This window comes from Vulpes lagopus, chromosome X (genome assembly GCF_018345385.1).
Source record: "Vulpes lagopus strain Blue_001 chromosome X, ASM1834538v1, whole genome shotgun sequence".
Lineage (NCBI taxonomy): Eukaryota > Metazoa > Chordata > Mammalia > Carnivora > Canidae > Vulpes > Vulpes lagopus.
In genome coordinates, this window is record NC_054848.1 from 43,050,034 (window position 1) to 43,075,485 (window position 25,452).

The window sequence follows — 25,452 nt, forward strand, 5'->3', positions numbered from 1 at the left end:
GTAGTGCTGGAGGAGATTTTCCTGGCCAGCCTCCTCCTCCCTTCAGCAGACAGTCTGTGCCATAGGGCTGACTGACAAAGGGACCCAAAATCTCAGACAGGAGAAATTTCTTTTCCAAAAGCAAGGTGTCTGGGAGACATGCTTTCAAACATCTGAGAGGAAGATCAGCAGATCAGGGTCTTTGCCTTTCCTTCTTTCTCTTGCTGAGTTCTGGGACAGGATTTATAGTTTCTGGGGAAGTGTTGTGTGAGACAACTTCAGGGTCACCCATTTGTCATTTGGGGGTGGAGGGAGCATGGAGTCTGAGGTCAACTGCTCCTAGCATCTGATGCGAGCGAAGGTGTCAGTACAGGCTGTTGGACAAAGTGCAGCCTTAGGCAAGGAAGTGGAAACCTAGCATTCTCCCCGTCACCAATTGGCTCCACCACACCTGTGGTTTTCCAGCCAGTCATAGGGGGCACCCATAACCTCCTCCTTCTGTCTCCCAGAGATACGTTGGCCCCGATGTAGATAAATCTTTTCAACCTCCAGTAAAATCTAGTGAGGCTGGCATTTTAAAAATGGGAAATTAAGGGGAAAAAAGAAACAAAGGAAGGAAATAACAGCTGAGTAGCACAATGTTCCCTCCAATCCATCCTCCCACAACAGACTGAGAGAACATTCCAGAACATACATCTCACTGAAACTGCCAGGCTCAAATCTTGGAAATGGTTTTTCACTGGCCTTAGGAGTGAGTCCAAAGTTTCCAACATGATACGTAAGGCCCTTCACAATCCCATGCCAGCTGGATTTTCTAGCTTTGTCACCCATGACTTCTGTTCCATACAGTCTACACTCCAGCTACCATATGTCTCTCAAGTTCCTAAACAAGTTACCCTTTATTCATCTCTGAACTTCTGCACATGTATGTCCACCCACCAGCCACTTACATCAAGCACAGTATTTCAGAGTACAGACTCCAGAATCCAGCTGCCAGTGTTGAATCCCAGGTATGGACAAGCAAATTTCTGATCCTCTCTGCTTTCATTTTTTTTCAGTTGCAAATTGGATTACCAATAGGGGTGCAGCAAGCATCAGGTGAGAGGCCTGGCACAAAGTTAGCACACAGTACATGGCTATTACTCAACAAACATTGATTAGCTGGCTGCCCAATAGATGGAAGGCTCTTTCTAACCATCTACTTACAGTCTGGAAGAAAGGCAGATACAGAAACAGGGTATTGTTATACTGTGGGATCAAAGCAAGGATAGAGCTATATGAGCCAGAAAGAGAAACTTGTGGCTTTTCTCCCTCCCACCCTTTCTTCAGCTGGATTCATCTTGGATGTTACTTCGAATTCAATTTTTAGCCAGGCCCTGAAGCATGAGGAAGGTAGGAGAAAGTAGAGGATTTCCACCCTAGGGCTTCTTTTCAGACTTTAGGCACTGGTATAGCCCTACTAGCTGTTAAAATTTCAAAATGCTTTGATACTGGTTGGCAAATGCCCTGAGCAGCCCAAGTGGTCCTTAGCCTCTCCTCCCCGCCCCGTGCCTACATAGTTTGGCTCTTGGGAGTGCCCATCGGACACCATCAGGGACTGCCCTTGGTCCCTGCCAGGGCACACGTGTGCTAGCTTATCTGACATTGATCTTTGGCTCTGGTTGGCTAGCCCCACCCACCAATGGTAGAGGCCCTGGGCACTGGGAGCAAATGCAAATTATCATTTTGTCCCACAAAGATGCATTTTAAGCATCACCTCTGCTTACACTCGGGAATATTGCCTGCTCCATGAGTCCCAGGAGCCATTCCAGCTACCTGATGCCTTGGAATATTTTTTGGCCTTCTTCTGGTCCATGGCCTATGCCTATAATACCCTTTGGAGACCAGTGCCTATCCACCAGCCTCCTTACAGGCAACCATTCACACTACTCCAGAAGTTCCTGTTGCCTCCAAGACATGCCTATTCCATTCGGTCAGTATTACCTGCACTATGCCATGACTTATCTTGACATAGGACATGATGGACAAGGTCCAGGTATTCTTTGAAGCAGTACAAAATGGGAGCTTCAGAGCCAGGACTATCTGTTTGAATCCCAACTCTACTACTTCCTAACTGTGTGAACTTGAGCAAGTTATTCAGCCTCTCTGGGTCTCAGTTGCCTCATCTTCAAAATGGGCTAATCAAAGTACCTACCTCAGAGGGTTGGTGGGAGGATCAAATGATATTAAGAGCGGAAAGCACTTAAAGGAATGCCTGACCCACAGTAAAAGCTAAGTAAAAGTTATTATTATTTTAATTATTATTCTTCATTGAATATTTAGTGGGTGCATTTAGTCATATTTTCAAACATTTTCACCTTGCCTCTGTCTTTGATCTGCACAACACCTCTAGAGAAGTCAATATGAAAGGTATTGATTAACATCCTGATTTTTTGAGGAGAGGAAACTGACACTTGGCTATATTAAGATGATTAAGTGATATTAAATGGCTGTGGTTAATTACAAAATTTCTCATTCCCCATTTAATGTCATTTTGTACCACCAGGGAACACTGAAGTAGGTGGATCACTATTCATTCAATAAACATTTCTTTAAAAAAAAGATTTTACTCAGCATAATACCCTCTATTTCCATCCACGTTGAAGCAAATGGTGGGTATTTGTTGTTTCTAATGGCTGAGTAATATCCCATTGTATACATAAACCTGAGTGAAATAAGTCAATCGGAGGACAAACATTATATGGTCTCATTCATTTGGGGAATATAAAAAATAGTGAAAGGGAATAGAGGGGAAAGGAGAGAAAATGAGTAGGAAATATCAGAGAGGGAGACAGAACATGAGAGACTCCTAACTCTGGGAAACGAACAAGGGGTAGTGGAAAGGAAGGTGGGCAGGGGGTTGGGGTGAGTGGGTGATGGGCACTGAGGGGGGCACTTGACAGGATGAACACTGGGTGCTATATGTTGGCAAATTGAACTCCAATAAAGAAATTAAAAAAATAAAATGTGATGGACTTCTACTCTCTGAGCAAAAAAATAATTAAAAAATTAAAAAAGATTTTAGTTATTCATGAAAGACATATGGAGAGAGGCAGAGACAGAGAGGCAGACGGAGAATCAGGCTCCCTGCAGGGAGCCTGATGCAGGGCTCTATCTCAGGACCCTGGAATCATGACCTGAGCCAAAGGCAGATGCTCAACCACTGAGCCACTCAGGTGCCCCCATTCAATAAACATTTCTTGAATGGCTACTATGTATCAGGCACTGTCCCTGCACTCCTGGAGTTGTCATTTTAGTGGGAAAGACAGTTGGTAAGCAAGTAAATAACACAAAGGATCTATCAGTTTGGATGATGAAAATAAGCCAGGGTGATTTAATAAAGGGTAGCTGTGGCAGAGAGGGCGGTGAAGAAAGTCTTTTCAGAGGAGGAGCCTTTCATAACAAGAAGCTGAGCTGGAAACCTTTTCACCTTGGATACATAGCTGGGATCTGGGAGGGAAATTCTCACAAAGAGGGGGCTTCTAAGGCCTGCCCGGGGCCACTACAGCCAAGTGGAAGGGGCAGGAGGGGAGGGTTGCAAGTTAAGCATGACGCAGAGCCCAAAATCACAAAGAGTTGCTAAGTGGGAGACTTTCTGGAAAGAGGCAGAAGAACAGTAAACTTGTGAAGAGTGGAAGGGGATTTTTCTCCCTACGGATATCAGGTTTAAATATATTTAAAAACCAGCTGTGTTGAAACATAATTTAGATGGAAGAGCATTCACTAGTTTTAATAGATGAGTCTTAAGAAATGGATACATACACCTTTCCTCTCAAGATATATAGTTAACATTCCCATAACCCTAAAATGTTTCCTTGTGACCCTTTGGGGTCAATTCTGGTCAGGCATTTTGCAAATGTGCCTCAGTTTGGGTTTGTCTGATGGCTTCTAATGATTAGACTGGGGTCATAGGTTTTGGCAAGAATGCTCAGAGGTGGAGGCGGGGCAAGATGGCGGAAGAGTAGGGTCCCCAAATCACCTGTCCCCACCAAATTACCTAGATAACCCTCAAATCATCCTGAAAATCTACGAATTCGGCCTAGATTTAAAGAGAGACCAGCTGGAACGCTACAGTGAGAAGAGTTCGTGCTTCTATCAAGGTAGGAAGACGGGGAAAAAGAAATAAAGGAACAAAAGGCCTCCAAGGGGGAGGGGCCCCGCGAGGAGCCGGGCTGAGGCCGGGGCGAGTGTCCCCAGGACAGGAGAGCCCCGTCCCGGAGGAGCAGGAGCTGCACCAACCTTCCCGGGTGGAAAGGGGCCCGCAGGGAGTTAGAGCAGGACCCAGGAGGGCGGGGATGCCCTCAGGCTCCCTGGGACACTAACTGACACCTGCAGCGCACGCAGGAGATGCGCCGAGCTCCCTAAGGGCTGCAGCGCGCACGGCGGGACCCGGAGCAGCTCGGAGGGGCTCGGGCAGCGGCTCCACGGAGAGGCGGCTACGCGGCCGGGAGCCCGAATCCAATAGCGCAGTCCCCGGAGCACAGGGAGCCCGGGACACAGCCCAGGATCTGGCCTCCCCCAGGGACAGGCAGAGGCCGGGAGGGCCCAGGACAGCAAGGACGCTCCTGCCTGGAACTGAGCAGATCAGCGGCCCCGCCCCGGAGCCCCCAGGCCCTGCAGACGGAGAGCCCCGGAGCTACTGCGGGGGCTGAATCCAGGGCTCTAGAGCTGCCCCACCACTGGGGTTGTTCCTCCTGGGGCCTCACGGGGTAAACAACCCCCACTGAGCCCTGCACCAGGCAGGGGGCTAAGCACCTCCCAAGTGCTAAAACCTGAAAATCAGCACAGCAGGCCCCTCCCCCAGAAGGCCAGCGACACGGACCAGTTCCAGAGGAAGTCAAGGGACTTAAAGTATACAGAATCAGAAGATACTCCCCCGTGTTTTTTTTTTCTTTTTGATTTCTGTTTGCTACCCCCCATCGTTTTTTCCTTTCTTTTTCTTTCTCTTTTTCTTCTCTTTTTTTCTTCCCTTTTTCTTTTTTCTTTTTCTCTTTTCTTTCCTTCTTTCTCTCTTTTTCTCCTTTTCCCAATACAACTTGTTTTTGACCACTCTGAACTGGCAAAATGACTAGAAGGAAAACCTCACCTCAAAAGAAAGAATCAGAAACAATCCTCTCTCCCATAGAGTTACAAAATCTGGATTACAATTCAATGTCAGAAAGCCAATTCAGAAGCACTATTATACACCTACTGGTGGCTCTAGAAAAAAAAGCATAAAGGACTCAAGAGACTTCATGACTGCAGAATTTAGATCTCATCAGGCAGAAATTAAAAATCAATTGAATGAGATGCAATCCAAACCAGAAGTCCTAAGGACGAGGGTTAACGAGGTGGAAGAAGGAGTGAGTGACATAGAAGACAAGTTGATGGCAAAGAGGGAAACTGAGGAAAAAAGAGACAATTAAAAGACCATGAGGATAGATTAAGGGAAATAAACGACAGCCTGAGGAAGAAAAACCTACCTTTAATTGGGGTTCCCGAGGGCGCCAAAAGGGACAGAGGACCAGAATATGTATTTGAACAAATCCTAGCTGAAAACTTTCCTAATCTGGGAAGGGAAACAGGCATTCAGATCCAGGAAATAGAGAGATCCCCCCCTAAAATCAATAAAAACCGTTCAATGCCTCGACATTTAATAATTAAGCTTGCAAATTCCAAAGATAAGGAGAAGATCCTTAAAGCAGCAAGAGACAAGAAATCCCTGACCTTTAAGGGGAGGAGTATTAGGGTAACAGCAGACCTCTCCACAGAGACCTGGCAGGCCAGAAAGGGCTGGCAGGATATATTCAGGGTCCTAAATGAAAAGAACATGCAACCAAGAAAACTTTATCCAGCAAGACTCTCATTCAATATGGAAGGAGAGATAAAGAGCTTCCAAGACAGGCAGGAACTGAAAGAATATGTGACCTCCAAACCAGCTCTGCAAGAAATTTTAAGGGGGACTCTTAAAATTCCCCTTTAAGAAGAAGTTCAGTGGAACAATCCACAAAAACAAGGACTGAATAGATATCATGGTGACACTAAACTCATATCTCTCAATAGTAACTCTGAACGTGAACGGGCTTAATGACCCCATCAAAAGGCGCAGGGTTTCAGACTGGATCAAAAAGCAGGACCCATCTATTTGCTGTCTACAAGAGACTCATTTTAGACAGAAGGACACCTACAGCCTGAAAATAAAAGGTTAGAGAACCATTTACCATTCAAATGGTCCTCAAAAGAAAGCAGGGGTAGCCATCCTTATATCAGATAAATTAAAATTTACCCCGAAGAGTGTAGTGAGAGATGAAGAGGGACACTATATCATACTTAAAGGATCTATCCAACAAGAGGACTTAACAATCCTCAATATATATGCCCCGAATGTGGGAGCTGCCAAATATTTAAATCAATTAATAACCAAAGTGAAGAAATACTTAGATAATAATATAAGCTTATACTTGGTGACTTCAATCTAGCTCTTTCTACCCTCGATAGGCCTTCTAAGCACAACATCTCCAAAGAAACAAGAGCATTAAATGATACACTGGACCAGATGGATTTCACAGATATCTACAGAACTTTACATCCAAACTCAACTGAATACACATTCTTCTCAAGTGCACATGGAACTTTCTCCAGAATAGACCACATACTGGGTCACAAATCGGGTCTGAACTGATACCAAAAGATTGGGATCGTCCCCTGCATATTCTCAGACCATAATGCCTTGAAATTAGAACTAAATCACAACAAGAAGTTTGGAAGGACCTCAAACATGTGGAGGTTAAGGACCATCCTGCTAAAAGATGAAAGGGTCAACCAGGAAATTAAGGAAGAATTAAGAAGATTCATGGAAACTAATGAGAATGAAGACACAACCATTCAAAATCTTTGGGATGCAGCAAAAGCAGTCCTAAGGGGGAAATACATCGCAATACAAGCATCCATTCAAAAACTGGAAAGAACTCAAATACAAAAGCTAACCTTACACATAAAGGAGCTAGGGAAAAAACAGCAAATAGATCCTACACCCAGCAGAGGAAGAGAGTTAATAAAGATTCGAGCAGAACTCTACGAAATCAAGACCAGAACTGTGGAACAATCAACAAAACCAGGAGTTGGTTCTTTGAAAGAATTAATAAGATAGATAAACCATTAGCCAGCCTTATTAAAAAGAAGAGAGAGAAGACTCAAATTAATAAAATCATGAATGATAAAGGAGAGATCACTACCAACACCAAGGAAATACAAACGATTTTAAAAACATATTATGAACAGCTCTACGCCAATAAATTAGGAAATCTAGAAGAAATGGGCGCATTCCTGGAAAGCCACAAACTACCAAAACTGGAACAGGAAGAAATAGAAAACCTGAACAGGCCAATAACCAGGAAAGGGAGGAAGCAGTCATCAAAAACCTCCCAAGACACAAAAGTCCAGGGCCAGATGGCTTCCCAGGGGAATTCTATCAAACGACTAAAGAAGAAACCATACCTATTCTACTAAAGGTGTTTGGAAAGATAGAAAGAGATGGAGTACTTCCAAATTTGTTCTATGAGGCCAGCATCACCTTAATTCCAAAACCAGACAAAGACCCCACCAAAAAGGAGAATTACAGACCAATATCCCTGATGAACATGGATGCAAAAATTCTCAACAAGATACTAGCCAATCGGATCCAACAATACATTAAGAAAATTATTCACCATGATCAAGTAGGATTTATCCCCGGACACAAGGCTGGTTCAACACTCTTAAAAAAATCAATGTAATTCATCATATCAGCAAGAGAAAAACCAAGAACCATATGATCCTCTCATTAGATGCAGAGAAAGCATTTGACAAAATACAGCATCCATTCCTGACCAAAACTCTACAGAGTGTAGGGATAGAGGGAACATTCCTCAACATCTTAAAAGCCATCTACAAAAAGCCCATCATTCTCAATCATTCTCAATGGGGAAGCACTGGGAGCCTTTCCCCTAAGATCAGGAACAAGACAGGGATGTCCACTCTCACCACTGCTATTCAACATAGTACTGGAAGTCCTAGCCTCAGCAATCAGACAACAAAAAGACATTAAAGGCATTCCAATTGGCAAAGAAGAAGTCAAACTCTCCCTCTTCATCGATGACATGATACTCTACATAGAAAACCCAGAAGCCTCCACCCCAAGATTGCTAGAACTCATACAGCAATTTGGTAGCGTGGCAGGATACAAAATCAATGCCCAGAAATCAATGGCATTTCTATACACTAACAATGAGACTGAAGAAAGAGAAATTAAGGAGTCAATCCCATTTACAATTGCACCCCAAAGCATAAGATACCTAGGAATAAACCTAACCAAAGAGGTGAAGGATCTATACCCTAAAAACTATAGAACACTTCTGAAAGAAATTGAGGAAGACACAAAGAGATGGAAAAATATTCCATGCTCATGGATTGGCAGAATTAATATTGTGACAATGTCAATGTTACCCAGAGCAACTTACACGTTTAATGCAATCCCTATCAAAATACCATGGACTTTCTTCAGAGAGTTAGAACAAATTATTTTAAGATTTGTGTGGAATCAAAAAAGACCCCGAATAGCCAGGGGAATTTTAAAAAAGAAAACCATATCTGGGGGCATCACAATGCCAGATTTCAGGTTGTACTACAAAGCTGTGGTCATCAAGACAGTGTGGTACTGGCACAAAAACAAACACATAGATCAATGGAACAGAATAGAGAACCCAGAAGTGGACCCTGAACTTTATGGTCAACTAATATTCGATAAAGGAGGAAAGACTATCCATTGGAAGAAAGACAGTCTCTTCAATAAGTGGTGCTGGGAAAATTGGAGATCCACATGCAGAAGAATGAAACTGGACCACTCTCTTTCACCATACACAAAGATAAACTCAAAATGGATGATAGATCTAATTGTGAGACAAGAATCCATCAAAATCCTAGAGGAGAACACAGGCAACACCCTTTTTGAACTCAGCCACAGTAACTTCTTGCAAGATACATCCAGGAAGGCAAAAGAAACAAAAGCAAAAATGAACTATTGGGACTTCATCAAGATAAGAAGCTTTTGCACAGCAAAGGATACAGTCAACAAAACTAAAAGACAACCTACAGAATGGGAGAAGATATTTGCAAATGACAGATCAGATAAAGGGTTAGTTTCCAAGATCTATAAAGAACTTATTAAAGTCAACACCAAGGAAACAAACAATCCAATCATGAAATGGGGAAAAGACATGAAGAGAAATCTCACAGAGGAAGACATAGACATGGCCAACATTCACATGAGAAAATGCTCTGCATCACTTGCCATCGGAAATACAAATCAAAACCACAATGAGATACCACCTCACACCAGTGAGAATGGGGAAAATTAACAAGGCAGGAAACAACAAATGTTGGAGAGGATGCGGAGAAAAGGGAACCCTCTTACACTGTTGGTGGGAATGTGAACTGGTGCAGCCACTCTGGAAAACTGTGTGGAGGTTTCAGAAAGAGTTAAAAATAGACCTGCCCTACGACCCAGCAATTGCACTGTTGGGGATTTACCCCAAAGATTCAGATGCAATGAAACGCCGGGACACCTGCACCCCGATGTTTATAGCAGCAATGTCCACAATAGCCAAACTGTGGAAGGAGCCTCGGTGTCCATCGAAAGATGAATGGATAAAGAACCTGTGGTTTATGTATACAATGGAATATTACTCAGCCATTAGAAACGACAAATACCCACCATTTGCTTCAACGTGGATGGAACTGGAGGGTATTATGCTGAGTGAAGTAAGTCAATCGGAGAAGGACAAACAGTGTATGTTCTCATTCATTTGGGGACTATAAATAATAGTGAAAGGGAATATAAGGGAAGGGAGAAGAAATGTGTGGGAAATATCAGAAAGGGAGACAGAACATAAAGACTCCTAACTCTGGGAAAGAACTAGTGGTGGTGGAATGGGAGGAGGGCTGGGGGTGGGGGTGAATGGGTGACGGGCACTGAGCGGGGCACTTGACGGGATGAGCACTGGGTGTTATTCTGTATGTTGGTAAATTGAACACCAATAAAAATAAATTTATTATTAAAAAAATAATGCTCAGAGGTGATGCATTCTTCTCAGGACATCTCATCAGGAGGTACATGGTATCAATACATTTTTACTGATGATGTTAAACCTGATCACCTACTTAAGGTGTGATTGATGGGCTCATCTGTTGTGAATTTATGATTTTTCCCTCTGCAATGAATAAACATCTCAGGGGAGATACTTTGAGAGTATCCCATAAAGATTTAAAATGGCATTATAGGAGAACTATAATGTCAAATTAAAGAGTGCCATTTTATTTGGTTTTACTAGTCAGGATCATAGTCTCTTTTCCTATTTTTCTGTTTTCCTTTGGTTTCTTTCATTCATGTTTTCTAGTTTGGTTTTTTAAATATACATGGACTCTGAATTATGAGGATGACAGTGTAATAGAATGGAAAGAACATATAAGCACTTGTTGGGAGGCAAACCTGGATTTGAATACTAACTCTCCTGCTTGCTGATCATATGACCTAGAAAGAGGGCTTTTAGCCTGAGCCCCTAAATTCTCATCTGTAAAAACACCTAATAACAACCATCTCACTGAGCTTTTTGAAAGACTTAAAGCACTATAACTATCTGGCACTCAGTAAGTGCTCTGCAAATGTCATTTTTTTTTGCCTTCCTTAATACCCAAGTGTTTACTATTATTGTCACTAGGGTATTTAGACTCTCCTTTTTTGGCTGGGTGGCTCTAGGATATAGAAATTTGACAGATTGTTTTAAATTTTTGTTCATGTTCTGACACCACTAAGAGTTTAGTGAAAGGAAATTGCTGGACTTTTTACAGGTATCTGAGTCACTGGGGAGAAAGCAGCTGGAATTGTTATAGTTGATGGGAAGTTCTTACAGCTCACAAGTATCTTATATCTTATACCTTTGCAAAACTCATTCAGTACCTCTTGTATTTGAGGATTTGCTTTTTGTGGATGAATAAATAGATATTATGCAAAAGTGGCATTTTTTATTTCTGCCTCTCCTGTGTTCCTAGTTTTTACTTATGTTTCTTCCTTCATTATAGAACTGTCTTAATGTAGAATTTAAGCGGGGCAAATCTCATGTGGTTACTGTCTTTAATCAGAATTAACCTAATATGAGCTTTTGTTTGCAACAGTGTAGTCTCAGGTTAAGCAAGAAAGAAAACCCTGCAGCACCCCACTCCTCATCCTTGAATTTTTAAAGTTTTTTTAAAACTTAAAATTTAATTAACATATGGTGTATTATTACTTTTAGAGGTAGAGTTCAGTGATTCCTCAATTGCGTATCGTGCCCAGTGCTCATTCCATCAAGTGCCCTCCTTAATGCCCATCACCTAGTTACCCTAACCCCTCACCCACATCCTCTCCAGCGGCCCTGTTTCCTAGAGTTAAGAGTCTCTTATGGTTTCTCTCCCCCTCTGATTTAAAAAAAATGAATTTTTAAAGGCTTAAGTGAAACTTTTTCTTTGTTTTGCCCCCCTTGATTCAAATTTTATTTACCCATTCCCAAACTTGACTTGTTACTTGTTCTCTTCCTAAGTTTTTAAGGCAGGGATTTACTTAATTATTGCTTTTTTTGGTACTGATACAGGTTTTTGGGGCAATACATTCTCTAAATATCGCCCTGGAAATCTCCCAGAAAGTGTTACTCCTATAAAATCAGTCTTGCCAATTTTCCCTTTGATCTCATGCTCCATTATGGTTCTGGCACAGTACTGTTACTGATCTTCTGTATTACCATTTTTGATATTTTGTTCAGCATGGATTTGGGCGGGCTTAGTTTCAATTTTTTTTTAAGATAGTGCATTAAAACTTTTATTCTGATTACTGAGTTTTCAGTTCCGCCTTAAATTTTGTCACTGAGGCAAGTGGCTCTCTCACCTCACTTCAGCTTAGTCCGGGCCCTATGGTGACCTCCTAGATGAGTTTTGCTCACAACTTTCTTTTGAAATGGAGGCCTGGTATTCAGAGACACCAAGACTGTCAGATATTTCAAGCCAATTCGTCATCTGCGAGGAGATACTCATATATTCCCCCTCTTTTTGCTCCTATTGTCCCTTCCCTACCATATGTGGGGCTCTCCCCTCAGCCAAAGTCCTTGTCTATTTTCAACTTCTGCCATTGAGCATGGCCACATTGCCAATAGGGTGCCTGGGATGACTTCTCCATTTAGAGAGGTGAAAGGCCAGGGCCTTGCCCTCCAGGAATAAACCCCAAATGACTGGTGAGTTCCTCCAGACCCTTGTCAGAGCCTTTTGTGGACCAAAGATTTCTTTCTCTGCTGGAGTCTGTCAGCTCTGGCAAAAATCAAGTTTTCTCACCCTAATCTTACCTCATCCACACAAGTTTCTTTGAGAAACTATGGAAGAGAAAGGCTTTCTTAGAATCCTCAAATGTCAGAACTGGAAGGGCCCTTAGAGATTATTTTGCCCCAACTTCCCTCATTTAGCAGAACATATAACTTCCTTTGCTCTATTTCCACGTTCCAAGGAATCCCCAAGGCCATCTCATAATAAAAATCAGGAGCAAGTCAAGAGCCAAGTTAATCAAGGAAGTAAACTACTATGGGACCAGCTGTGTTCAGGGAGGATTGAGTCATCAGAAATCGATCCCTGGTCCCAGGATTTGTTTATTAGGGATTTTCTTCAAGGAGAAAGGGAAGGATCTGTGGTAGCTCAACTTCAAAGCTTTTCATGGGGCCGGTGCAACTGCAAAAGGTTTGATTAGCATGCATCAGCATTGGGTAGTTTTAAAAGTCCAGCTTTGAAGAGGCCTGCCTTTACTTCTGACTGGTCCAGGCATTGTGGAGAAGTGGGCAATGTTTGCCTCTGTGCTGCTTATGTCCCCCCAAAAAGTACCTCACTGGGTCCCATACTCAGAGCATCTTGCTTTCACTTTGGAAGCACATCAAAAGCCCTTGAGACTGTGCTAGGATGGGCTTGTCAGGGTATAGCTTCCTTCATATAGCTACATTTATAACAAGATTCCCCCTGTGTAAAGCATCCTCCCATCCACTGCTCTACTTGAAGCTGTAGTGAAGGTAATTTTTGGCCATACTTTACAGGTAAGGAAACAGGCTGGGTCTAGTTAAGTCTGTAAAGCCATGTGACTAGTAAAAGGCAAAAGTTTTGACTTTTGAATCCAGAAGGATCTCACATCCTACGCTTTTCTACTAAGCCATGACACCCTCAAAGGCACCAGCATATGCCACAGCAAACTAGCCAACAGAGGACCAAGCAGCTGAAACCACTCTCTTGATCTTATTTGCAATTAATTCTAGCATTATGATTGAAACATGCTTCTGAGAAGCATGCAACAAATCTGAGGATTTAGTGCTAGTCTCAAAAGAGACATTGGGATTCACATAGGGTGGCTATGAATTTACCATCCTACAGCTTTATTCTTAGAATTTTCCCTCAGACTCATGGAAGACAAAGACATCTCATCAGCTGAAGTAAATGACTTCTAAGAATGCTTTATTCACACCTAAAAGGATCAGATCCAATTGTAGATCTGGATAGTATTTATCCATGTGCAGTGAACAGTGAGGGTGTGCATGAGCAATGTCCATGGGTAATATACTTACTTTTTTCAGTTAGATTTCATGTAAGATAGCCTATCTTCAAGTTCTCAGTAGACACCAAGGAGGCTGCATCCTTGGGATTAGGAGGGGAAATATCAAGTTAGGTGAGCAATTCTGAGAGAAATGGGGAGGCTCCAGGTGGCAAAACTCTAAATAGATTGTAAGCTGAGATTATTTGGACAAACCAAATTACCTAGGGACTTGGGACATATGTAATATCCCTGTCTTGGGTGCTCAGAAAAGAACCCAGGGTGAAATCTGGACACAAGTCCAACACTATCACCAGTCCTTGGAATTAGACCCATTCTCCTCCCTTGCCTTGGGTCTATCTGATCAAAAAAACAATTACACTTTTTTAATTTTTTTTATTCATGTTCTTGCCCAGCTTTTGGACACCCTGTATTTGCACAAACTGCTCAGATGTATTGGGAAACACAATTGTGTGATGTGCAGTTTACTGGCCTGATGGGTGGGGTGTTCAGGCTGGGATGGAATGCTGCTAGGGGGGTAAATGGAGAGGAGTCAAAGGAGTTGCTAGCTCACAGGTTAGTGAGCAACCAGTCTAGCAGTTGTTTCCTAGCCATGTTTCCCACGGCTTCATCCAGTTGTCGTTCCTTGGCAAACTTCATGACCTCTTGAAGAAGATCCCCTACACTGTACCCCTTCTCTGCCGCCTTAGCTGAAACTTCAGGAAGCTGTGGAAAGAGCACAGGTATTTTGAGTCACATAATAATTTTGGAGAAGGGACCTGGATGGATCAAATGAAGCACTCCACCCCTGTCACCCCTGAACTCATCTTCCCACCCATGCTTCTAGGATTAGAGTAAAGCCTGACACAGATCCAGGACTGGAGGCTCCTGACAGGGCTTTCCCTTTTCCTTGCCCTCCCCCTTCAATGACAGATAAAAATGCCACAGGACTTTCTCTTTGAACTTTAGAAAACAAACTCTGGGATCATGTGTGTTCACCAAATACATCTTATAGGTGCTAGGTCCTTCAGTTAGTTTGTGATGATTGCTAGGTCAAGGTTAGGGGTTGCCATTTCCCAACTTCACTATGAAAAAAGTATGAGATTGGAAGTAGGGACAATCTCCTGGTCCTGGACTGAAAATAATTTGGTTCAGGATCTTATTTAACTCCATGTAATATAGAAAACACAGCTGTGGTGTGTGTGTGTGTGTGTGTGTGTGTGAGAGAGAGAGAGAGAGAGAGAGAGAACTTTTATGTTTATGAATGCTGGCCTTTACGAAACTGATTAGGGTGAAACAAGTGTGGTGCCTCGGGCAAAAATTTTAAGAAGGCAAGTACTCTTGGGGCACTTGCAGGACCCCTGAGTTTGGAGAGAAGTTCCCTTTTTCTTTTTCTCTCTCCAACCCCTTCAAACTCAAAATGTAAGACTTAAAAATTGCTCCCTGAGATGTGTTACCAAATAGTTTGTTGAAAGGGTCCTGTTAAAATGAGCTAACCTCTCTCCTTGTCTTGGTGGAAATGCACAGGCCTTGAGGTATCCAGATCCCCATTTAGTTCACGGTTCACCCCTTTTGTCTTTGTGTGAAGTGAAAGCAGTTTGTGAAGTGCATAGTAAGGAATAGGATTGGGAAAAAATTGGACTGCTCCTGAGCTCTAAGTACCATGCTGCCTCCCTCCCCCTGCTCATTCCAACCCTCTTTTCTTCTTGTGCTTGTTGCATTGCTTACCTTCTCCAGTTGTCCATCATCATCTCCCATGAAGTAGAGCATGGGAACGTTAAATTGGGAGGCTGCAATCCACTGCAGGACAGCCTGAAGCTGCTTCTGCAAGCTACTTGTTGAGCACTGATTATTAACTATGACTTCAGGTCCAGGAGAGTCCTGATGGTTCTGTGACATCGCACCATCTTGACTACACCTGGAGCCACCAACCTGGTAATTGGGGTTGTTTGCCAAGGCTGCTTGTTCCTCCAACTCAGCAAGGGCTGCCCCATTATTACTATACTTAGCCATGATAAGGCACAACTTCATCACAGATTCTACCAGTTGATCTATAAATTGGCGGTTCACTTGCTTCATCCCACTGATAAAGTCAAGTTCTTGATTGTCCTGGCATTGTTCTTCCCCTCTGTCAGACTTCTTGGACATGGAAGCTGCTTTGTTTGTTCTGGGCTCAGAACGCTTGTTCTCGCTTTCACATAGGTCATCACAGTTGAAGGGGCTCTCAGTAAGCAGTTTCTGAATCAGCATTAGAACGATGTTTGACATATCCAGCTTCTGGGAGTCCAGCTGTTGATTGTCCTTTAGAGAGGTGGAGGGTCCAGGAGCTCCATGAGATTCTAGATGTTTCATTGAGAGTGCCTTGGCACTTTGGCCACTTCCACACTTTTCATATTGGGCACTCTGAGTCATATAGCCCGTGGTAGAGCCAGGACAATCTTCTTCAAATGCATCTTTGCCTTTGGCCTGCTGGGTCAGATGGTACTGGATCAGCATAAGGGCAGACACAATCAAGTCCTTTGCCAGTGAGTCTGTGGAAGGGCTGATCTTTTCTCTTTTTTCCTCTTTATTGGCACATACTTTGCCAGGCATCTTGCCTTGGTTTCCTTGCTTTTGGTTCCACATGGTCAGGCTCTCCTTGAGGATGTGTTCACCGACTTTTTCAGCACTGGTCAATGACTTGCACTGCTCTGGTTTCATTTTGCCTTTGTCCTTCCCCTTCATCTCAGCTTTCACGGCTGAGAATTCAAGACTTTGGTTCTTGCATTTAGGGTCTTGGGACCCCGCTTTCAAGGATGCATATGACAGACTCTGAGATTTAGTCTCCTTCTTCTCGCCAAGAAGAGCACTGACCAGACGCTTCAGCATAGCCTCCATGATATCTGCAGCATTTTGTTTTCCGTGGTTGAACAGATTCCTCTTGACAGCTGAGACAAAGTCTGAGTCAGTCATCAGGACCCCAGTGATATTATGCAGGTTCTTCATGCAGGAATCAATCAAATCAGACACAATTTCTTTGGTGTGCTTTAACAACACCCTCTTCAGGACCACACAGGCCGGAATTGGCTTCCCAGAGCTATGTATTTTCAAGGTCTTCATAACAGAGACCATCATGTCAGATGCCACCTGATTTGCATAAACCATGAGCCCTTTGCTGATACAATCTGCAAATTCTTTGCTATCTCTTTGGCACATCTGTTTGTCTCCACTCTTGTTCTTGTTGGATAGTTCACTATACAGGAAGGTTTTCCGGCCACCTTCCTTACACTCCTCCCCAGTGCCTCGCATTTCTGCAGAGGTCAATTCCACAGCATCATGGGCCATTTCAGAAGCAATCTTGCTCACAGCACTGCGAGGGCTGTTTTTCCCTTTGTCCCCAGGGGATGGGTAGATTGAATGATGAAGGCATTTGCTTCCGCCTTCCAACTTCTCCTTGATTTCCTTACGGGCCATCTGGATTACCAGAGAAGATAGTCGGTTGACATAGAAAGAAAGGTCATCCATAGAACATTCGCCATCAGGGGAAATAACTGCCCTCTGACTGCTAGGAGATTTTGCTGGAGGAGTAGAAGGACTCTGATTATTGTTGGTGTTTTTGGCTGCTGTTATTTCGAGATGTAGACTTTGAGGTCCGTTGGCCATATAATCCATGTTCAGTTGATCAGCATAGACGCTGTAGCAGTTCCCGGAGGGTATTTTGTGATATTCGCCATCTGTGTCTCCTACTTTATGTTTACAGCTAGAGGTTGAGGGGCTCAGTGCATGTTGGAAACCCAAGGCATACTTCTGGAGGTCATTGAGAAGCCAATTAAGGACACTTATGGGATCAGAGGGAGCTTGTTTGAAAAGGCACACGGATCCCTCCGTCTAAAAAAAGAAGAACACCTATCCATAAGAGTTTGGGTAGGGTACTTCTTTCTTTTATTTTATTTACTTATTTTATTTTTTTTTAAAAGATTTTATCCCTAATTTTATTTAGAAGATAGATCTTCTAAACTGCACAGATCAGGGACTAGGCCTTTAGAATTTGCATGGAACATAATATACAATTGCAATCATTAATACACATTTAAACACAAGTGGCAGCAGCAAAAGCTGAGTATATACATTTGTACACTTAACTATTTATATATCAATATATTTGTTGATTTCATCTGTGTATGTGTTCTTATCTCAAAATGTATGTCAAAAATATATCCTTATATCATTGTGTGCATATGCACATCAATATAGCAATTCATAAGTGTGAACATCTCAGTAGATGTGAGAATGTGTCAGTCTGTATTGTGCAATGTGAAAATGCCTATGTGTATGTTTGCGTATATGTGTATGTCAGTGCACATGTGTATGTGTAAGCACGTGTAATAAATAATATGTTGACATCAACACCCACTGCCTACTGTATAAGCCAACATGTACATGTTAGTGTGTATATTTTGTATGTGTGTGGGAATATAAACATAAGAGTGTGTATATCAGTGTGTCTGAGAATATGTAAATAAGTAATTGTTGATTTAAAATGATGTGCATATATTTATGATATAAATCCAGTAGCATGTATCATGCAGCTATAAATGCATTTGTGTATATTAGAGCATACATTCCCATATTAACATATATGCTCATTAACACATTAATGTATAATTAATGTATGAAATATTAATAAATTTGTATGTTAAAATATGAGTACATGTAAATAAATGAATGTATAATGACTGTGTAGTCTGTCAATTGGCTATCATTTGTTATGTTTATATGCTATGTCTGTGCTTGAGTGTGTGTGTCAGTATCACACACACCATGGCATTTGAGTTTGTGTGTGAGTACATGAGTGGGGATGTTCTTGCATTTGTGTCAATGTATGTATCAATGCATACAAAAATAAGTGACTATCATTTTGTTTAAGTTTCTATGTGTGTGTATCAACATGAAGTATATTTATAAGTGTGTATGCTTATAGCTGAGTCTGTATGGTCACTGTGTTTTGATCAAATGTTATGGGTGTGTGAGTATACATTTATGCATGGTGCGCATGGATATATACATGGATGTTTATGTGTATCATACATGAGCATGTCAAGGTATCTGATTGTATAACTGTGTATCTTTGTGTATGTGTGTAAGTCATTGTTTAAGAATAGGTCAATATACATAAGTTTGTTATAGTGCTTGTGTATATTTGTCAATGTCATGTGTAGCCAGACAGGAGTATGCTTTTACTTGTATAAATTATTTTTTGTTAATATGTATAAATGTATATATCAATGTGTGTGTCACTTTGTGTAGATTTATATACCTATGACTGTGTATGCCCAAGTCTGGATATGTGTATCTGTACTGTACACATCTTCTACTTGGCACTTAGTGCCAATCCCCTCTTTGCCCTTTCCATTGCTTCATCTCCGGTCTTTTCACAGAATTCCTAGAAACATAAGGTCAACAATAAGGTCAACTTTTTGCAAATAGGCTTGATACAATCAAGGAGATCTGCCTTGTGTGCAGGAAATATGGACTACTCTTAAAAATAAATACTAGTTATGATTTATTCCTTTCCTGAGACTCCAAAATGGAGTTGGCCACCCCCAACTGAACCCAAAACTATTTAGAGAATATTTTGTAACTGGCATTTCCTTCCTTAGGGGCCACTCTCATCATTCCAAATGTGTCTGGGGCCAGAAATTACATTTCTCATTATAGCATGAGTCCAAGAAGATAGAAAAAAGAAATATTTGGCTCTTTTGCACCAAAACAAAATATCCTGCTCCAATACCAGCCACTCCAGGCATGTAGGACTGCGAGGGTGACTTCTCATGTGCTTTAATGCCTACCCCAAACGAGGAGCCTAACAGATATAATCTAGAATACTTACACAAAAACAAAAGGACTCTGTGTGGAACAGTGGCATGCAAGTCTAATTGGTTCTAACTTTATGGTACCCAATAGCCTAGGTAACCTCTTAGACAACGGGGTAGGAACCAGGCAACTATAGTACTTGGTCATTGTGGATTCACTCTGCTCCATATCCTTATTCATTCTTCTTGGTTTCTGAGCAATGTAGGGCACACAAGCCTATTATAAGCCAGCGAAGTACATTGCAAAGGATCTTGCTTATAAGCCCATATCTTCATTATGATAAGAAGAGCATTGAACTTACCGTGCCTCTAAACTTAGGACTATGTTCTTTAGAATATCATTGTAATAAAATTTATGGGCCTGTATGACAGTAGTTATCTTACTATCTCTGAACCAGAGTCAGACTCAACATTGGGCTCAGACTCAATATTGGGCTCTGAGAATTAGAAAGGGTGAGCTCAGAAGCTAACCATACCTTAGACTGGTCTTGCTTCTCAGTATCCTTGATCACAATAATCTCTTTTTCTTCCAGATTTCCCAAGTTTAAGTCACCTTCTGAACTGGAACCAGCAGCATCCTATGGAATTAAGGGGTAATATTTTTATGTACAGTTGCTTTTTGAGACTTTCCTAGGCTACCACTTCAAAATGACTTCAAATGACTGTTATGTCTCTGATTATCCCTCTTCTTTCTGAAGGAGCAGTAGGACTGTAATACCAGCTAGTCTTTGAAGAATGATAAAGTTTCCACTACAAATTACTACTCTCCTTGCTCTAATCCCACTGAAGATATTGACAAAGCTGTCAGTCTCAGGAACTATATTTCATTAATCATCAAACTTTTAGACAGGTTTTTTTTAATCTCACTTCTCTGATATACTATTTTCCATGCTGCTTTAATTCTTTCAGCCATACCAACAACTTAAGTGGCTTCTAAAATGAGATTTGGTATCAAGAGTGACCGTAAATTCTGAACTAGGAATCCTGGCCTTACAAAATCAATGGCTTTCCATTTGAGGCTCCTCCACCTTTCCACTCTCTGCCACAAACTTTCCCTTTCCTCATGCTGTTACTGATAACCCTCTCGGCAGTTTCACACTGATTCCAGATGAGGGAAACAGAGAATACTCACCTTGGAATCTTTATCTTCCACATTCAGGGTGGACACATCAACAAAGCATATCTGCATCAAATTAGAAGAGTAAATTTAGAAAAACTCTAAACACTTTAATCTCTTTCTGGGAGATGACAATACCTACCTTATAGGGTTCTATAAAGTAGAGAATTGATTGATATACTGCATGTAAAGCATTTAGCAGAGTGCCTGTACATAGTAAGTACTCAATAAAATGCTAATATGATTATTATTAGGCACATAGAAACTTAGCATTACTATATCTCCTAAATGAGAATGCCTATCTGTCAGAGAGAGGCCCAAAATATCATATCCACATTTATTAAGAAAACTGAGAAGAAAGGTGGCTTGCCCAACTGACACAAACTCAAAGGTGGAACTTTCATTAGAAGTTGATTCTCTTGGCTCCCAGTTTAGAGCACTTTCTGCTATAGTGTTCCCCAAATGTGGTATTTTTACTATTGATGATATAGGATATTTTAGGTGGTACATAAATAGATGTTTGTATTTAATAGGTACATTTGTTGTTATTTGGAAAATACACGCTAAAACATCAAACCTGTGGTATTGTGGACGCTAATGTTTAGGGTATTTAGCAGAGTGTATTTGAATACAATTCAATGTATTTCAATTCAATGTATTTGAATTTAAATTCATTTTTAAAAACATTGCAAAAACACATATTAAGTAAATAATAGTATGAGTGGCACTTGAACATGATATAAATGTGAAGTACTATGCAAATCACTCAAAGTTTGGGAAACAGAGCATGAAGCATTTTGCCCTCTTGAGGGAGTCCCACTTTAGTGTAACTTACTGGTAGCTAGGTGACATTGTGACTTCAGAAGTGTTAGGTAACAGGGGCTGGTAACTAGGCAACCACCACTCCTCCCTCCCGCCAGGATCCCCCTTAGTCCTCCCTCCCCAGGCCCTTTATATCACATATGGTTCCGCCTCTCCCTTAATTCGTCCTTGTGTGATGTATAAAGGACACTGATCCCCCACAGACCTCATTGAGCTTGGTTGCTTAGAGACATCACAGTATCACTCTCCATTAGTCTATCCTGGGTTCCAGGATATTTATACTTATACACCAATCCTTCCTACTCCTTGGTAATTTTTTATCTTACCACTTTCCGGTCCTGATCTTGCTGTCCTGTTGGGCTGTAGAGATCTACCTTGCACACGCCCCTGCGGCTGTGTAACCAGTCAATATCATCAGACATCTGTAAACAGAAAGAAAAGAAAACCGAATATATATATACTTATATATGGTTTTTAGAAACTAGCTGAGTTTGGATAAGAATCTCTGAAGGGCTTCCTGAAACCCATCTCTTGTCTCAATCAGGTTTAGGTTAGGAACTGGTGGGGTGAGCAAAGAAGGAAGGACACTATGAAATGTTTGAGTTTGATAATCAAATCATTATCTTTTAGCACAGTCCTTAGTCTCCTTTCATTTATACTCCTCACACCAAGTATTTGGAATCATGGGAGTATTGTATTAACTTGTGAGAAAGCCAGTCAGAAAAATGGCAGGCTGGGAAGCAAACTTAAAGATCTAGAGACTGTGAGGATAAAATTTAATGATTTACTTCTACCCAACTCCACTAAATCTCATCTGTGTCTGCTCTTGTTTACTCACTCTTGAGTACATCAAAGAATAAAGCTCACCTCATCCTCTTTAACTGAATTTTAGCTAACTCCAGTTCAATCAGAGTCTTTCTCATTACATTAAAGAAAGTAAAATTAGGTAAATAGCCCTAATACTTATTACACAGGGCCATTGGAAAAGATTAGGGTCAATACCAGTATAGTGAATAAATAGTCCTTTTTATCAAAACATATAAGATTCCAACATATAGAATAAGTTTCTGAATGTTGAGAAAAGTCTAATAGCTATAAATATAACCAAGAGACAAATGTCTAAGGGAAGACCAGACCTTGATCCTATAGCCCAAGTTTAATTTTAATTTTGAAAGAAAAAAGAACCTCTGCCAACTACCTTTAGCCCCCTTGCCACCTCCAACCCTGGCCCGGAACTAAAAGTCTAAGGGAAATGGCAGAGCCACTGGCTAATTTTTGCTATGTAAGACCTCAGATCTATGTTCAGGAAGACACAGTTAAGAGCTCAGTAGAATTGTTTTGGAGCTTGAATTTGATTTCTTTTTAAAATTTAACAAGAGAAGTTTTTTTGCTAAGTTATTAGAGGGCTGTTGAATTCCTTTCCCCCAACTTCCTTCAAAATGGACACCCCTTTTAACCTCTAGTTCCTTCTCTGTCTCCCTTCTTCCTTTCCCTTCCCTCTCTCTCTCCTTTCCTCCTCCTTCTCTCTCTCCCTCTTTTTCCCCTTCCCCCTTTCTCCCCCCTTCCTCCCTCTCCCCTGCCCTCCTCCCTCCTCCTTCCCTCCTTCCCTCCCTCTCTCTCCCTCTCTCTCAACATTTTTATAACATCAATCCTCTGGTTATCTTTTCACATGATAATATTACATTTCTATTCTTTGTCATTCCCCTGACACAGATCTTTTTGGGTCCTCACTTCCCTGAAACCCATCCCTGAAAAGGTTTTAGGAAAGGCCTTCCCACACCCGCTCAGAAGAGGGAGTTTCTTAAAAACAAACAAACAAACAAACAAACAAACAAAGCTAAGAGATGACTAGCGTAGAAAAAAAGAAGGGGAGTCATAGAGGTACTTCATATGATTTGGATACAGCCTCAGTCCAAATCCTAAAGAATGAAAAAAAAAATGTAGACTCATTACCTTGATAATGAAGCTATTTTAGGCTTTTGGCTGAAATTGTGCCACCCAGAAGGGAGATGTGCCCCTTTAGATGGAACTGGGCAGTGCCAAGTTCTTGGGCACCTGCAGCTGGCTGCCACCCCTGTCAGCAGTTGGACGAGACTGATGGGCCAGGCTTTTCCCTGCTGCCTCTGACCCTGGGGTATGACAACATGGTTTGTTGGGTCACAATGCCTGAAACTAGCAACCTCAGCAAAGGCGTGGCAGTCTGGCAAACTCAGTTGCCCTTCACATCAAAAGCACTCAGGCTGTCTACTGTACAACAACCTTTTTCTAGGAGGTTTCACATTTTGTCCAATTTATAATCCCCTCAGACTTCCTTTCTCTTTCCTCTTCTTGTTTCCAGAACAATCTAATCATATTAGTTACCAGTTTGGTGGGGGTCTGTATTTTTCACATACAGAATCACCACTAGCCTTTATGAATAAGACAGTATTAACTTTCACATCTTGTCTTATTTCTCTTTGGGTTTCCCACTAGAGACTCAGAGTTATGTGGCAAGAGATCTTTGGATTTATGTAGAAACAGAAAAAATGGCTATGTCCTGTCTGGTTATCCTGAGAGTAAAAATAGAAAGTTGGAGGCTGCCTTAATAGTTTGTGGTTTCACCTCACTATCAAGACACCCCCTTAGCTAGTCAAAAAGAAGTCAGAAGATGCCCTTACCTTTGTAGTAGCAGAGTAGGCTATTCTGTAGAAGCTTGGAATGATTTCTTTTTTGTTAATTGGGATGCTGTGATGACCCCTCCAGTCTGACCCAAGATGTTACTTCTTTCCTCAACCCTCCATACTCTCCTAAAGCCTTCTCTGCCAGCTGACACCAGAATTTCTACTTCATGACATCGCTGTTTCTATAGAGAACAGTGACAACATATAGTTGGGGGCTCCATTCTTAGGATTCTGGATGTCTAAGTGCTCCAGCAAGCTCTAACTTTCATCATGAGACATAATTATCCCAGAAAAAAGGCCAGTCTACCTGGGATATGGTCAGCTTGCACAGACTTTTTTAAGCTATGAAAGGACCTGATCCCGGCTTATTCTTTTTCATTATATGTCCAGTGCTGGGTTGCAGGCTACCATATTCTTTAGAGGATTTCTGTTAGACTTTGAGATGCCTTTGGTTTAGCCCCAGTTTGGAAACATTAGCCCATCATCAAACGGCTCACATTGTGCCCAAGACTTGTCTTATCTTCTTCTTGCCCTTTTCCCACGTTTCCACTTTAACCTCATGTGTGTGAATAAATGTATCTGAATTAAAAATAAGCTGGGATGATATCCCAAATAATAGAGTTTTGTATTCTTGGTCTACTTCAATTTCTTCCTTTCCTTGTTACCCCTGAGACTGCATATCTTATCCCCACTCTACAGTTTTGATCTTGTTAGTTCATGGCATCAAAGAGAAATAGAGCTATACATTTGTTGAAAGTGGCAAGACAGATTTTATTCAGGCTACTGCAGGAAGGAAGAGAGTCTTCAAAGGAACAAAGCTCAGATCCACTGAAACAAGAAGCAGAAGGCATTTTAAATGCTGGGGTGTGCTAAAGGAAAAAGTGCTCAGGGGAAGTGTGTGTGTGTGCGTGTGTGTATGTGTGTGTGTGTATTGGTGGGGGAGGTGTGATCAGTGCGATTAGGGCAACTGTGTGTGCTAACTGGTATCAAAGTTAGGTTCCTACCCTTTCATAGAGATTAGGAAACAAGGGTCCTTCTTTCTTGATGATTACATTTCAAAGGGATGGCTCCCAGGTCCTTGAGAAAAACATTTCTGGGTTGTAGAAGATAGCTCTCAAAGGAACAGAGAAAGGATTTACAATGACAGGTTTTCTAAAGTAAATGTTCTAAGAAAAGGGAGGTCAGGGGCCTATAATCAGGTTTTGGCTGACACAAATAGTAAATTCTTCTGTCAGGGTTGAACTTTCTTAGGCAGGCCTTTAAAGGAGGTTGGGGTCATCATCCTAGGGATGTGGCCTTGAGTTGACAGAAACTGTTAGTGTTTGTTCAAGTCTCTTAATGTAGGGAATGGATGATATATTTTTAAAAGATTTTATTTAT

The 25,452-nt window shown here is 41.6% G+C and overlaps 1 protein-coding gene across 1 annotated transcript; it reads right to left on the reverse strand.

Annotated features, from left to right (window-relative positions):
- Positions 1-14,191: 14,191 nt before the first annotated feature.
- On the reverse strand, positions 14,192-21,834 carry AKAP4 (A-kinase anchoring protein 4). The gene is made up of 5 exons (XM_041740574.1): positions 21,739-21,834; positions 20,606-20,656; positions 19,950-20,051; positions 15,350-17,488; positions 14,192-14,347 (listed from the first exon to the last, which is right to left on the reverse strand). The coding sequence occupies exons 1-5, from the start codon at positions 21,832-21,834 to the stop codon at positions 14,192-14,194; spliced, it is 2,544 nt and encodes an 847-aa protein (XP_041596508.1).
- Positions 21,835-25,452: the final 3,618 nt, after the last annotated feature.

Bases quoted from the DNA above. Each gene is read 5' to 3' on its own strand.
- AKAP4 (XM_041740574.1), bottom strand. From the start codon at position 21,834: ATGTCTGATGATATTGACTGGTTACACAGCCGCAGGGGCGTGTGCAAG. The intron at 20,657-21,738 runs GTAAGATAAAAA...AATTTGATGCAG, and splicing joins AAGATCAGGACCGGAAAGTG to ATATGCTTTGTTGATGTGTC. The intron at 17,489-19,949 runs GTATGGTTAGCT...TTCTTTTTTTAG, and splicing joins AGAAGCAAGACCAGTCTAAG to ACGGAGGGATCCGTGTGCCT.